This window comes from Grammomys surdaster, unplaced genomic scaffold (genome assembly GCF_004785775.1).
Source record: "Grammomys surdaster isolate TR1022 unplaced genomic scaffold, NIH_TR_1.0 125832, whole genome shotgun sequence".
Taxonomy (NCBI): domain Eukaryota; kingdom Metazoa; phylum Chordata; class Mammalia; order Rodentia; family Muridae; genus Grammomys; species Grammomys surdaster.
The window spans coordinates 1,916,579-1,932,813 of NW_021620660.1; the positions used below are offsets into that span (position 1 = coordinate 1,916,579).

At 39.8% G+C, this 16,235-nt stretch overlaps 1 protein-coding gene across 1 annotated transcript in view; it reads right to left on the reverse strand.

Moving 5' to 3' along the window:
- The window catches only part of Ppm1k (protein phosphatase, Mg2+/Mn2+ dependent 1K), a 33,010-nt gene that overhangs the window by 10,114 nt on the left and 6,661 nt on the right, over positions 1–16,235 (reverse strand). The window contains exons 2-6 of the mRNA XM_028789402.1: positions 13,443–13,959; positions 11,381–11,481; positions 4,554–4,719; positions 3,918–4,062; positions 2,939–3,073 (exon numbers count right to left, since the gene is read on the reverse strand). Of these exons, the coding sequence (XP_028645235.1) occupies positions 2,939–3,073; positions 3,918–4,062; positions 4,554–4,719; positions 11,381–11,481; positions 13,443–13,882 (987 nt within the window). The 5' untranslated portion in view covers positions 13,883–13,959. The remainder of the gene's footprint in view (positions 1–2,938; positions 3,074–3,917; positions 4,063–4,553; positions 4,720–11,380; positions 11,482–13,442; positions 13,960–16,235) is intronic.

The following is a 16,235-nucleotide window of genomic DNA, read 5'->3' on the forward strand; positions in this document are numbered from 1 at the left end:
TCAAGAGAGATGTAAATCCTAATTTCTCTCAACAATTAATTGACAAAAGAGAAGTAATCTCACAAAAAGTAGAAGAAGCTATTATTAATCGATATATTATATGATCTGATTAGTTGTCAACTGTGCTATAACAGTCTTTTAATAAAAGAGATTATTAATATAGATTTATATTTCTTTAAATAATGTCCGCATGACTCTCTTAGTGTGGAAGGAGCGACTGTTGGTGTTTCTGCCCTGATTCTACAAGAACTCTGAAAATTTGGCTTTAAAAACAAAAGAGGGGGAACGGTACCCCCCCAAGAAGGAGTCACCCTGAAATACTCTCCATCATGCCTTGTTCACTTTTAACTCTCTAAAACTGAAACCTCATGGCAAATGTGCTGCTGACTGCCTCTGGAATCACTGAAGTCAATAAAAACTATGCCACAGATATGGGGAGAGACCCTCTTACCCTTAAAGGGAATGGCTCAGACCTAGTTCCCTTATGGGGCTGAGGATTGATATCCCTGTTTGATACCACAGAAGGCACAGCTAACCGGCTACCAAAAAGGTTAATGAAATAAATAGATACCCCCACAAAGCCAGGCCCAACCATAAATAAGATGAATAACAATTTACATCCAGGGAAGAGAAATCTCCCTGAGATTTCCCTTCTTTTTCCTTTCCAGGTAAAAATGAATCACCTGTGATGTCTGCTGTTAGAAGTTCTAGTCCAGATGCTGGCCTCTGAACTTATACTACTGAGACCTTCGAAGGGCCATTGACAAGAACATCAAACAGCTAGAGATTAACATCACTAATCTGAAGAAATCCCTCGTTTTGCTGTCTGAAGAGACCTCCAAATATCACAAAGATCCTTATTGGACTTGATTTACTCTATTATAATAGAAAAGGCTGTGTACAGCTCTTGACTGTGTACAGCCCTTAAAGAAGAATATTGCCTTTACATAGACAAGACTGCAATGGTTAAAGAGAGCATGAAAAAGGTCAGAGAAGACCCTGAAAAAAAGTCAGAGAGCGAAAGAGAAAAATGAGTGCTGGTACAAGAATTGGTTTTCAGCCTCTCCAGGATTGTCAACCCTACCTCCTCTCATCTTGGGACCATTATTTGGGTTCCTTTTGCTTATTTCTGCTGGTCCCTGGGCCTCAAATAGGCTGACTAACTCTGTGAAACAACAGATAAATAATTTGGTAGCAAAACCTATTCAGATACATTATCGTAAGTTAGCTATGGAGGACCATGAGACTCAAGATGAGGTTGTTACTTTATACAGGGAGTTCTCAAAACCCATCTCCACCCAACCTAAAAGAGGGGACTTCCGCCCTTAGACCAAGCAGAGAGGGGCCACCCAGAACCCCCTCTGACAGGTGACCTGAATTCTTGCTTAGGCTGCGAGGCTAAGCACTGCAAGGGAATATAAATAAAAGATAAAAATATCTATCTGGGTTCCCTGAGGGACAAGCCTGACTGCATAGGGGTTGATGTTAAAAGTATCCCCTCTCCAGGAAAAAGACATCGGGATGGGTATGGTCCTCATGCCTCACTGGACAACGACAGGGGGACCGGAGCCACTACAAAGTACCCTTCAGTTACTAGAGGTCAGGCCTCTATCCCCACCTTTGCAAGATTAGATTCGCCACAGCCCTTCTATACTTAGAAAAGGGAGGAGATGTCAGGGGCATTCCTGCTTATACACTGAAGGCCCAAACTCAGCCATAGGCCTAAAATCAGCAATAGGCCTGTCATACATGTATACTAACACCAAGTCTTGGGTCTCTGTGGATAAACACTGAAACAGACGGCTATAAGCTATTGTAAACAGGCAGTTTTTGTGACAATTTACCAGCCTGAGTAGTCATAGACCTTGTAAATAGGTAGCCTTGGCAGATAATACCAACTCAGATAAGGACAAGTGAATCATAGGCAGAGCCATAGCGACCTGTCCCCTGAACCCTTGTCCAGCCGATACCCTGTTCTGAAAGATATCTGTATTCCCCCTGAACACCCACACTCCAGTGTCATCCCCTTCCCCACGTCCTGCCTTTCTGTGTTTATAACCCCTGTATGAATGAGTATAAATTACAATTTGAAAAAAATAAATAAATTATATTAAAAAAAGAAAAAAAAGAAAAAAATAGAAAAGAAACTACACTCCTGCACACACACACACACACACACACACACACACACACACACACACAAATAAATAAACAAAAGCTAAGGAAAAGTATTATGTCTTAATCACAAATACTAGTGCTTAAAAGTCTAGGCCAAATTGAATCTCTCAATTCAAAATGTAAATAATGGAAATGTAACATAGATGTTGAGTTAAAACAGTAAATGACTTAAAACCACAATCTATCAGGACAGACTAGAATAACTTTTCTGTGTTCTTTTAAGGTTATTATCCATTTTCATGTTTTAGATCTGACTGATAGAAAATTCCTTCCATTTACCTTTCTGTATTTTTATTGGTCCTTCTATCACCCACATTAGTAGGCAAAAGTTGACTGTGCTTTCATTACTCACACTGGAGCAGTGTAGTTCCAGCTCAAATATTTTGATTCGGGATCCTTGGCTTGACTGGGTTTGAGGCTCGGTTTTGTCATGTGGCCTGGTCCTTTCATTTTCCCGTTTTATGAAAAGATTAACCTCAGAGGATTACAGTGATGCTGCTTTAAGTTAATATATGTGAATAACATGTTACTTTATTACTGTTATAATTATTGTTGTTACTTTCTTTCAAGATGTGTTCAAAGTTAGAAGGTACACTCCACATTTCCTTGATGTATGAACTGTAAAAAATTGCTCATGAGAACTATTATGCAATCAAGAATCAAATTCACTGTAACACTCCAGCTAAAACAACCATTTGCCTGTGCTGTCCCTAATCCTTTTCTCTCTGGGAATTTCCCACTAGAAGCTCTGCTACGTCACCTGCTCAGTCACTGCATGAGCTGCTTCTTTAGGATCATGGCACTGGTTGACAAAGTCACAGATCTCTTGACTATTCACCATGAAGTTAATCCCATCTGTGGTGAGGACCAGGAAACTGTCGTCAGCATGGTAGAGCTGTAACCAGAAGCAAACACACTTGGCTACACACAAGACCGAATGACTCAATAATTTGAAACTGTATTCTTCAGAATACCCATCTGTGTCAGGGTTCATTGGTAAACTGAAAATGTAGCTAAGAATCAATTCCACTTAGCATAAAACAAACATTTACCTAGTGATATCACAAAAGAGGCCAGACAAAACAGCCAAATGCTGGATCTAATGTTGCCTCTATTATTTATTTGATAGGGGTTGGGAGTGGGAGAGGGACTTGTTATGCTTTAGGTCTCTTCCTTGTAAAATGAGGATAGTTTTTGTATCTCTTTTGAACAGAGGCTGCCACACAGTAAATCTTATAACGTATTTGTTTCATAAACTAAATGTGAGATATCTTTAAGACTGGAAGTCCTTCCTTAAACTATGAATGTTCATGCCCTGCCATTTGTAAAGCCCACATTATACTGTGCTGACTCTGGAGCTCTAGAGCAGGAAGCAGCAGGAGATGCAGCATGTTTGGCCAGTTTAGACTAACAGGCACTGAGCTGTACAAACGCAAGTGGCTAGCTGTTGAGCTCAGTGGAGAAGGCAAGCCCAGAATGACTTCCAAGCAGAGATAATGAATTTGAATGGCATGCTTTGGGAAAGGAAGGGCAACAGAGGCCCAGGGCAAAACAGAAGCCAAAGATTTCACCCTCATCAGGCCAGAAATAAGCATCTTACTTTAAAAGTTTATTCTTTACAAATTAATACCCCTTTAAAAACATCTTTCCTTCAGGGAATCTTCAATGACAGCCAGCAGTGTGAGACAAGTCCTCAGAAACTCTCTGTATGTGACTCAATGTTTCTGATTCCTTCTTACCTTAATCCTTGTTGTCTCTGGTTCTGCTATTACACCACTGGCTTTAAGATCCAAATCTCCGATACTCCTTGTCATTGCAAGCCTGCCATTTACATGGGGCTGTCCCAAACTATTCCAAGCTACAAACCCACCACATTTCTTGATCCTAGTTAGGAAAAAGTAAAATTAATAGTAATAGCAATAACGTCATAATGTGCAAGAAACTGTGGCACTGGTTTAAATACCAATTTTACACATTGAAATTTAGAGCCTAGTGTGTCAAAACATATCCATAATCTAGGAACTTGAGAAGACTGAGAAGGATTTTGAGTTTAACGCCAGCCCATGCTAAACGCCAAAACTTAGTTCCACAGTAAGATATAAATGAAAAATTTAAGCCATGTATGATGTACACATCCTGATAATCGCAGCATGTGAGAGGCCAAGGACGCAGGGTACAGATGTAAAGCCAGACTGGGCTGCATGAAACCCAGACTCAACAAACCCAAAGCAACCAAAACAAGAAAATCTGCACTGAGGTAGTGGCTGTGCACCTGCTTGCAAGAGGCTCTGGTGTTTTGCATCAGCCCAGAGAGGAAAACACTGTTTCTACGGCAACTATAGCTATTGTCCCATAACAAGGTGTGGTGACAATACCTTTCTTTTTCATCCTTTCTTTCTGGGGTATGGTCAGTGGTCAGCTTCATAGGTTTTCCTTTTCTACACAAAAGAGCCCGGCTGTCTCCAACACTCGCTACCACCAGTTCAACACCATCTCTCAACAGAGCCACTGTTGCAGTAGTCCCAGAGGTCAGGAGGCTTGCTACAATATTATAAAATAGAGTATCAGTTAGCGATAGAAATGTTCAGATATGGAGTTTTTATTACAAAATAAAACAGAAGCATAATAACTTAAGGTTGGGAGGAACCATTCTAATTTAACAAGAGTTCTGCAAATAAAATGCAAACTATGAAAGTAAGGTCCTGCAGAAAAGCAAGTGGATTGCTTAAGTCTATAATAAGGCTCCATGCAAACAAAAAGGTTGGTAAACTAATTTGGTGAGCAAAGTATCAGTGTCTCCAAATGGTCTGTGTGTAAAAAGCAGAGCCAATGTAAACTAACAATTACGATGCCTTAGTGTGCCTAACGGGCGTCAAAATAAAACATGAAGGTTTCTCCTGTCTGGCTGCTATGACAGGCTGACAGATCTGCTGGGTCCACAAGGTAAGTTGCCTTTTCTATAATCAGATGGATTCTTCTCTTCTATTCCTTGCTCTCATCCGGTCAAAGTACTACCAGTTAATAGGTGAAGAGAGAAATGCAAAGTACAACCCATTTGTTCTTCAAGTACTACTGTGTACATTCTGTCCTCTCTCTCTCTCTCTCTCTCTCTCTCTCTCTCTCTCTCTCTCCACACACACACACACACACACACACACACACACACACACCCTTTTCCCCTTTGTTTGCTCTACACCTGAAGAAAAATTATAGCCACCCTTAGATGAATAGATCTGAGTAGTAGACAATGAAATTCGTTCCAGTTCCTTGTAAACGTGGTATAGTTTTAACACGACTAGCTCCAAAAGTATTCAATCAGAGAAGCTGCAGCCAAAAGCAGATGAGCAGAGCCAGCAGCAACTTATGCAGCCTTGCCTGGAATGGAACATGTCAGCCATGTGCATTTTCTCTGCCATCAGGTAAAGCCTAATGTTACAAGGCTCGAGGTAGCTACTCTGTCTTCTAACCAAGCAAGCTGCATCTGTGTGTCTTTCTTTGATTTAGTCTAACATCAACTGTTCGTTTACCACTTACTAAAAATCTTTAAGGTGCATTGAGCCTTGTGGAAAGTGGGAATGCAGTGAAACTATGAATCAAAGAACAATAGAGCAAAGTGGAGGAAACTGAGAAATAACTTAAAGTGGGAATTATCTCTAATAACACTTGTTAATTCTTTAAAACACTGCCAATTTTTAAATTTGATTAACTATTAAATTTTCTATTAAAAATTCCATATCCAATCACTTGACTGCCTCTCTATGTAATAATCTTTGTAGAAAGCCTCCTGATCGTGCAAAGATGACTTTTACTCTAGATGATTTTAGAAAACTTTAATTGATTTAACTGATAGTCAAATCTTTCCAAGAATTTTTAAAAGACAACTTTTAAAACTCTACCAATAGCGCATTTTATAAAGAGATGAATGCATTTTTCGATAATTATATTAAAATCCCTGCTTTAGTCAGAAAAATGAAATGGAAAAGCATGGATAAAGTACACTCAATCATTTGTAGTCATGCTAAATTTGCTCTACTGAAACATAGCAGCTACAGTTGGACTATCTTCCCATTTATCTCTTGATTTTGGAACCATTAGGTCAAAGCAAGGTTATCACAACAATATATATATATATATATATATATATATATATATATATATATATATATATATGTATGTATGTCAGTGCATGACATAAATGTTTTAACAAAAACACTAGAGATGCTTATTATTACAAGTGTTTAGCTTTCAACTTGAGATTAGTCAGAAGACTGTACCAGTGGAATCTTAACAGGTCAATCCACTACTTTATTTTCAAAGGTAGGAAAAAGAACACAGGCATCTATTAGTAAAGTCCTGGGGATCCTGTACTCTTCATGTTAGCCATCAGCAACAGAGTTTTATACGGTGGTCTTTAATTGAGGACGACAAAAGAATTAACATTTTGTAAATGCAATTTCAGTTTGGGTTGTAGTTCCCAGTTCTCTCACCTCTGAATTCAAAAGAGCTTGGGGTTGTCTCAACTCACCTGCACAGTTTCAAAATATGAGGATATATGAGGAAAGTGTTAAAGCTAAGCATTGATTCTGCTTGCGATGTGTGGAAGACTGTAAAGAATACAGAGTGAACCAGCACTTATTTTCATTTAACTTAGAGGTAAAAATTCTCACTTTCTGCCCTCCTAACACCGAAACTATAAAACTAACACTTCTTTTTCTGAGCCTTGACACCCCTTGGATAATTTCTTCTGCAAGTCATCTCAACTAATAGGACAAGGAGGATGCGGGGACCCTTCCAGTAGTTCAGACTAGGAACTGCTGGACTCCTTCACCTGAGACAAAATTAAGCAGACCTCTCTCTCTCCACTGAAGCCCAGCATAGGGGATCCACAGGCTCCAGGCTTACAGCTGCTGAGCAGGCACCGTTCTCTGCCACAAACGACACACAGAGGCAAACGGGAATGTCACCCGGAAACCATGCTCAAACATAACAGACCTGCAAGACAAGGGGAGCCGGGAGAGAGCTGCAAAGTAAGGGAGGGGTTCTCCTGGGGAAAATGTCACACTAGCAATATTCCAGGAGCTTCCAAATCAATGAGTTCAAAACTCAGTAAAGTTAATGGTTATTGATCATTCAAAGACAGAAAAAAAATTATTTACATGTGCATGTGTACAAAAGTAGAGCAGAGGTGACACTGACATGCATCTGTATATGTACACACACACACACTTAACAGCTGATCTTGAACACAGGAAAACCAGTATTTTTGAGACAGAAAAAATACATTATAAATTCTGTTTGTAGCAATATTAGAACCATCCCCTAAACAAAATAATTTGTATTTGATAAGTAATACATAGAGAGTGTATGTGAGCTATAGTATATATTAACTGACTAGGGTTTCAACAGACACGGAGAAGCAATCAAAGTGGTTCCTATGACAGAAACAGAACATAAGTCATTTGTTCATAGCATATTTGTTCATAGCAAGACAGGAATTTAGCATGGAGAACTTTTTCCAGTTGGATAACTTAAATTTGTTGCTTACATGAAGGCAGTGTGGATTTTGACTGATGCATATTTACATGTCTATGTAATCATAAAGGAGTATTTCTGCTCTTCCCTCAGTGTTTCAGGTCATTAGAACAGAAAAAAAGGGGGGCTGGTGAGATGGCTCAGTGGTTAAAAGCGCTGACTGCTCTTCTGGAGGTCATAAGTTCAAATCCCAGCAACCACATGGTGGCTAACAACCATCTGTAATGAGATCTGATGCCCTCTCATGGGGTGTCATGTAAGCTACAGTGTACTTACATATAATAAATAAATAAATAAATAAACCTTTGGGCTGGAGTGAGAGGGTTGGAATGAGCGGGAGGCGGGAAGGGAGGAGAGAACAGAAGAAAAATAGTCACAATTTGAACAGCAACAGAACGAAAAAATCTAATGTCACCCCCAGTGATAGAGCTTTGTAGATAATAATCCATTATCAACCAATGTTGCTGAACTATTTATTAGAAATGGGTGTTCTTGACATGTATGATTCATGAAATGAATTAACCAAAATGAAATTAACGGCCTGAAGCAGTTAACAACACAATAAGAACGACTCTTCAAAGCTGTTCACATATGGTGACCTCCAGCATAAGAGGAGTATTCAAAATTACTGTGCAGAGCCACAGGTATAGCTCAGTGGCAAAGCACTTGCCTAGCACGCCCATAGCCCTGGGTTCAATCTCAGCACAGAAAGCAAATTTGCCTTTTTGTTCTTGATATCTTGGAGGTTAGTTTCCTACAAAAAGCCACATGTGAATATCAGAATTTGAAGCCCACGGTGGTGCCCATCAATAGTTCCCACTCTGAGTCTGTGCAATTCTCCTCCTGGCCTGTCATCCAAGGAGCACTGCACTTTCCACACATAAGCATGGAACACTTCAAGCAGTTCCAGTATAGATCGCACTAGGATCTGTGTTTTCTGCCATCCACTTTGTTTTAAGTGGCTATTTGTATAAATAAATAAATAAATAAATAAAGTGATGGTATATTTTAATCAACTGGTTGGCTTCATCAAATGTGAAGAAAATACATGACATAAATTGAATTTAAAAATTTTGAAGGTGATGCCAAAAAGGTTGGAGATGTCTAGACTGTATGCATGAGGTCTGTTAAAGAATAATCCATACTTCCTGGTCTTACAGGAAGGGCTCAACAGAAGTGAAAGTAAGGCAGCTGTAAGGAAATGAGAAGACTGTAAGTAGGGAGGGTAACTGTGGTCCTATAGAATGTTTGCTAGATAGCAGATAGCGGTGACTCTGGACACCCCTCCTCCAAAAACACACAAACACATACAACTCACACATAAGCGCGCACACACACACACGCCACAAGAGTGCTATCTACTTTTAAAATATTGATAGTCCTTCAATATTTCAGTTAAAAATTTAAATTTCTTAATTTTAGATGACCTTGAAACCTTAAGAGATAGAGCTATTTTCTTTTACTCCGATCCTGAAACGCTAGCAAACAGTATTCTGTCTTCAGTGACTTTTATGTATTTGATAAATCGTTCTCTCAATAGGCAGATTTTGTCATCTGGAAGATCTGTACAAATACATCTTTAAAATAGTCCCAAGACTCTGATTTTTAAAAAGCATAAATATGCACACAGAGCATAAGAGAACTGTTCTAACACTTTGTAAACACAGCATACCGTACACCGCCCTATCTTGTTCTCTTACGCTGTGAAGCAAATGATCATTAAGAAGCAGAATACATTTTAAGACAGCTTCATGCAGTTCTGAGATTATCTCAAAGGATGACAGAGGAACTAAATTAAGCAATCTAACTTAATTTTCTTATTAGAAATAAACGATATTTTAGTTTTTTATGTAACTATTTGATTTGGTTATGTGAGTGATCTAGAGTCTCTTTAAGATATACATGTTAAATGTTATAAGTTCAAACCCTCCCGAATTATAATGATCAAAGATAAATATTTTAAAATTTGACACAAGTCTAGTATTGACGGATTAGATCAATTCTTACAAAGCTTGTTTGTACATACATATGGTTAATAAATTTTAGGCTTGGCCATATGCAAATGTTCTTGAACACTGTGTTCTACAATCCATGGGCAGTAAATACAGTTGTCTGGAGAACACCTGAGGCATAACACTGACACTTTAGCCCATAAATATTGCAGTTATGATGCAGCCAAATTCACAGCCAACCTAATAGTGGCTAAGAACATACCATAACCACTCTTGTTGTGAAAATGCTAGCTGTAACAGTGTGCACTTCTCTTTGTGAGTTTGAAGCCAGCCAGGTTTACAGCCAGTTTCAAGCCAGCCTGGGCTGCTTATTGAATCTTGCCCCAACTCCCTGCCCCCTACTTCAAAAGTAAAACTTTGAGAAAGTGTTTCACTTCTTCATGTGTTAGAACAAAAGCTAAAATTTAAACAGAAACTTCACCCTCTGTTAACTCCTCTTTTAAAAAAGCAGAGGGGAACTTTAGGGAGAGTGGTGTCAAAGGAAGAAGAAGACAAAATAGCTTCAAATAATCTACCAAGTGAAAACTTTATCTCTAGAAAAATGGAGAAAGAATGGGTTATATAAGGTGTTCAGTGGTAGAGAGCTCTTGTTATTAAATATGCAAATGAACGAGGCCCTAATATGAACGATTCATTTCTTCCCTTTGAGTTGAAACAACTTGTGTGTGAAATGGAGAAATTTTCGGTTCAACTGAAATGGTGCTTCTGTTGTGCATTTTTCTTATTACAGAAAAAGACAGAGACAAACTCAACATTCCCATTTCCAGTCAGTTAGGAGGCATACATCGGATGGTGGCTGCAGAGGCTTTTGAAGTTAATATTAGTACAAATCCATTCTCGGTGAGCTAACTACAAAATACCGGATATCTTTTCCTGAAGTTATTTTGATAAATTTAGTCAAAACTAGAAATATTAATTTCAAACCTGTGTATTAATTTTATACACAGATTTAAAACATTTTTTCTAATCCACCTGCCATGTCCTTCCTTCGGATACCAGTTAGCCACTTTCTACCATAGGATCTACTGGTAATCTTCCCCACTCCCAAATTACTTATGTTGTGTGTGCATGCATGTATCTGCATTGAGTGTATGTGGACAAGCCATGGCACAGGTGTGAAGGTTGGAAGCCAAGATGGAAATTGTTGCTCTCCTTTCCCCACTGAGTCCGGGAATAGAATTCCGATGGGGAGGCTTGGTGGCAGGCGCCTCTACCCACGGAACCATCTACATGATCTCCTGTTTCTTCTTATAGTAATGCTGAACAGTTATCAACCTATCAGATGTAATTCTACTGCAGTATTTGGGTTGCTGGTGAGGTGGTGGTGGAGGATGGGAATTCTCTTAATATGGACATCTTGTCCATAAAATTCAAATCAAATAAATCAAAACATTTAAAAACCTTTTTTAAAATTAAAAGTCAGTAATAGAACCATTTTGGAGCTTTCCCTTCTAGGTTTTTATTTAACATTTTATTATTATTGTTGTTGTTGTTGTTATTTAGTTTGGATTGTAAACAGCATTTAAAATGATTCTTTGTATAAAATTATTTCTACAGAAAAGCTCCACAAATAAACATGCATTAAAACTCCCGCCACTAAAGACTTATTTTTTCTTCACTTGCCAATCCTAGAAACTGAGGAAACATGACTCACTTACCATCAGCAGACAGATGGGCATAACTTGCAAAGGCTTTATCTATTTCTAGAAAGGCCAAGGTCAGGACAGTTTCCAAGTCTTTTTCCCGAGGAAGCAAATCCCTTAGTGGAGAGGAAAGAAAGCTATGGTCATTTTGTGGTAGGTTTCTCTTGCAGCAGCCACACCACACAATAGACCTCATGACTTTCCTCTTGGCTGCTTTGCTGAAGATCCAAGGATTAAGGAACATTTATTGATCTTCAAAGGTACTAAGTGACACTTTGAGGCAGAGGATCAGGTGCCTATATATGTATGTATACACACACAGACACACACACACACACACACACACACACACACACACACACACATATTGCCAGAGATGCAGCTTAGGCTTCCTGCATGCTAGGACTAACTAACTGAGCAGTATCAAACCTCTGGCTTTAAAGGCATGAAAATATAAGAAGTCTGGGGAGGTGGTGTGGTGGCCTGCCTGTCATACTAAGACTTTGGAGGTGAAGGCAGAAAGATCAGGAGTTCAAGGTCATCCTTGTTTGTTACAAGCAGGTCTAGCCAGACTGGGATTATATGACAGTATCTCAAAAAAACCAAACAAGGCTGTCTGATGACACAGTGAAGTGGTAGGGGCTTTGCCTCACATGCAAAATAAGTAGAGAAAACAACAAACTCCAAGTCCCTCCTCTTTTTGTAAAGTTTGATTACACTTTTATTCTGTATGATCTCATGATATGACAGCAGGCGGTGGAGGCCAGAGGACAATTTTTGGCAGGTAGTTCTCTCCTTCTGTTATGTGAGTCAAGACAAGCTAGGATTCAGGCTTGGCCGTAGGCACCTTATCCTCTGAGCCATCTCAACCTTAGTGCTTGCTCTCAAAGAATTCTCAGTACTGCAAACCCGATGGGTTATGAAGTCCTTCATGTGGGCTTAAATCACTGAGTCTCTCCATCGAATGAGGTAAGTCATGTAAAAAAAAATCAACTGAGAAACTGCCTTTAACTAAACAAAGGAAGGTTAAAAAAAAATAATAGTCCATGGTCATAACTGCTACATTGTCTCCATTCTCTAATTCTAGCACATAGTGTGATTCTCAAAAATATAGTAAGTATGGTGGTTTGAGTGAGAATAGCTCTCACAGGTTCATATATTTGAATACTCGTTCCCAAGTTGGTGGAACTGTTTGGAAAGGATTAGGTGTGGCCTTTACTGGAGGAGGTATGTCACTAGGTAGGCTTTGAGGTTTCAAAAACTCACACCATTCTCAGCAGGTGCTCTTGCTCTCTCTCCCTATCCCTCTCCCTGTCACTCTGCTTCCTGTTTGTGATAATGACATAATCTATTGCTCCAACACCATGCTTGCCTGCCTCTTTCCATGTTCCCCACTATGGTCACCGTCCCCTTTGAAACTGTAAGCAAGCCTCCAATAAACTTTATTTTATAAGTTGCCTTGGTTACCATGTTTCTTCACCACAAAGTAACTAAGACAATAAATAAACCTACCTGTGCTGATTAAACTCTTCTTCAGAACCAGGAGGATAGCTCTATGTGTAAAGTGTTTGTTGTATTCAGATCCCTAGCTCCTAAATAAAGACAATGCATGTCTTTACATAGAACCCCAGGAGTGAGATCATGGTCTGGCAAAAACACTGAGCTCCAGGTAGAGTAAGAAACTCCATCTCAAGAGGTAAGGTAGAGAATGATATAAGAAGACACTGATGTCAACCCCTGGCCTACACACACACACACATACACACACACGGATGCATGCACACACAAACACATGCACACACACATGTGCACGTGTAAACAAGTAAAATTTTCTACAAGTTATCTTGGTACTTTATAATTTACTTGAAATGGATATAAATCTAGGGCTGTAGACTCTGAAACCCATTTCTGAAGTGGAGATGATCACCAATTCTAAATGCCATGTTGACTAACATTCACTGATGAAGTGGCATGTGGTCACTCAAGTAATTTGGTCCATACTGGATGTTACAGCCAAAGGGAGAACATTTCAACAAAACGTATAGAGGAACTTCAAAGCCAAGGGGACTATACATACATAACACATTTCTCCATGTGTGTGTGACAGAAGTCAGCAGCTGCAGGGCCCCCATGACCATCATACACTGCGAAGTATAGCACCTCTTCTGTCAGCTGAGCGAATCCAAATCGATCTTCATTTTCTTTCCGTTTGCCAATGAGGGAGGCACAGCCCACGTTCTCCAGGCTAATTTTGGGAATTGGTTTGCCATACTTGATGCTAGGTGGCAGCAGAATTGGCTCATCAATGCGGTTATCCCAGATCCCAAAGTTGTCCCAAGTGGCTGGCTGCCCACTTCCATCCGGATCAAACCGAGAACACCTGGGTTCTGAAATGGAACAGTAGCAGGCAGGAGTCACCTGCCAGTGGTCCTGCAGGAGGACGGAGCTTAACAACACTCTCTTCTTCACCTGGTTTCCACCACTTCTCACCAAAGTAATGAAGGCTGCTGATAACATAATGCAACTCCTAAGGCCCCAGTCACAGGAAAGACAAATAGAGCAGTAATAGAATTCCGTGAAGAAAAATGATGTGCCTAGAGGTGAGGGAAAGACAGAGTCACAGTCAGTAATTCAGAATACTGCCAATACATCACCAGCCACCAGAGACAAAAGCCATAAAGAGTTTGACATTGTCTGTGTGCGTGTGTGCGTGTGTGCATGTGTGTGTGTGTGTGTGTGTGTGTGTGTGTGTGTGTGTTAGGTACCCTACATCCTATTCTTAAGAACATTGAATCAAAAATGTACCTACCCCCTCACATTGTTTGAATTCTATTAACATTTGATAATATGCACATACAAACAACACATGCTTCTCCAATCTAACTGCTATGGCTTTGAGACATGGTTCAAATAAACATTTCGATTCAGCTGGTATGAAGTAAGGTCACCCTGTACACTTGTAATCAGCTGTGATCATACAAGGGCTGGTGATTGGGCCACACTTTGTAAGTAAATATCCTTTCTTCACATACTCAGTTGTTCTGAAGCAAAGATAATGTGAATGTTAACAATAACAACCCCTCCTAAAGAGGGGAATAAGAAAAAACATGGCTAATAGAATAGTTGTAATAACTCTGTACTCCAAGAGCAGCTAAACTTTAATGAATACACAATTTTGGATCAGAGTTTCCTTTTTGCCTTAAATATTTTTATTTATTCAGAATTTCATACAGGGTACTTTTGTCATATTCACCCTAACTTTTCCTACCAACTCCACCAAGAGACACCCATACTTCCTATCCTCTCACTTTAAAAAAATATAATTCATCAACTCCAGTTTGAGCTGCCCAAGTACTCCTGGGTGCGCGGTCACTGGAGCACAGTTGACCTATCAGGAGCCACACACACTGACTTTCCCTCCTCTAGAGGTCATCTACTGTCCATAGCTCCTCAGTGGGCACTCATGCACCCCTTCCAACTCCCCACCAGAATGCTGATTGACTTTGGTGCAGCCATCCACAGCTGCACAGACTTCTCAGTTCAGCGGGCCTGTCATATACAGAAGTCCTTTTTTCACTCTGGTTCCTTATCCCCTCCAGTGGCTGCTGGCTCTTACAGTCTTTCCACTTCCTCCTCAGAGATGGTCCCTGAGCCTTGGAGAGGGGGTGTGGTATAGATGTCAGATCTGACTTTTATGATCTGTTAACTGCTAAAGTTTGCTTTTTTACATTAGCATGGTCAGTGTCAATTGGTTCCATGTAAACGTTGCCTAGCAAAATGAGCCAGTTCCAATGGTGCTTTGTGGTAGGTGCTCATGAAGGGGTAAGTGAAACACTGGGCACTGTTAATGGCAAGCAGCCCAGATTTGTGACATTGTGATCTCTGCATTTACAACAATAGCATAGCCTCCTTTCCTCTAAGCCAGCCGCTCACCAACATCCAAGACAATGATGACTCTCCTTTCTCCTTCTCTTCTTCTAAAATGGGTCTCACTTTGTATCCTGGCTGGCCTGGAATTTTTTTCCTTTTTTTTTTTTTGTTTTTCTTTTTTTTCGAGACAAGGTTTCTCTGTGTAGCTCTGGCTGTCCTGGAACTCACTCTGTAGACCCGGCTGTCCTCGAACTCAGAAATCCACCTGCCTCTGCCTCCCAAGTGCTGGGATTAAAGGCGTGCGCCACCACTGCCCAGCTTGGCCTGGAATTTACTATGTAGACCAGGCTGGCCTTGAGTTTATAGAGATCCGCCTTCCTCTGCCTCCTGAGTGCTGTAAGAGTAATGGTGCATGCTATGATACTTAGGTTAAGACTGTATTTCTTGAAATCATTATTTGTTCTGCATTTCTATTTAAACCCAATCCTAAACCTTTCTTGGCATTTAGAGAAATTATCAGGGAATTCTAATATCTCTATACTTAGGGATGTATTTCTGATACTTTACCATACACACCAGTGCTGAGCAAAGACCCTTCATTACAACAGTTTGTTCTATTACTTTACAAATGAAAAATTAACTCATGAGGCTAAGATTTGACAATGCTGAGAGAAGATTATATAGTTATTATATTATTCTCAACTACATAAGTCAGAATTGTGTCTGTAGTGGCTTGTGCCTGTAGACCTAGCTACTGAGGACAACGAAGAAAGAAATATCATTTTCATCCAGTGCAATCTAGAAAACACAGCAAAACACTGTTTCAAACAAACAATCAAAATTATTTCATAATAAAAATGAGTTTAAAAAATATATTTCTTCAAGGCCTGGAGATATGACTGTATCAATCAACCTCTCCAAAATGCATAAACAACACACACACACACACACACAGAGAGAGAGAGAGAGAGAGAGAGAGAGAGAGAGAGAGAGAGAGAGA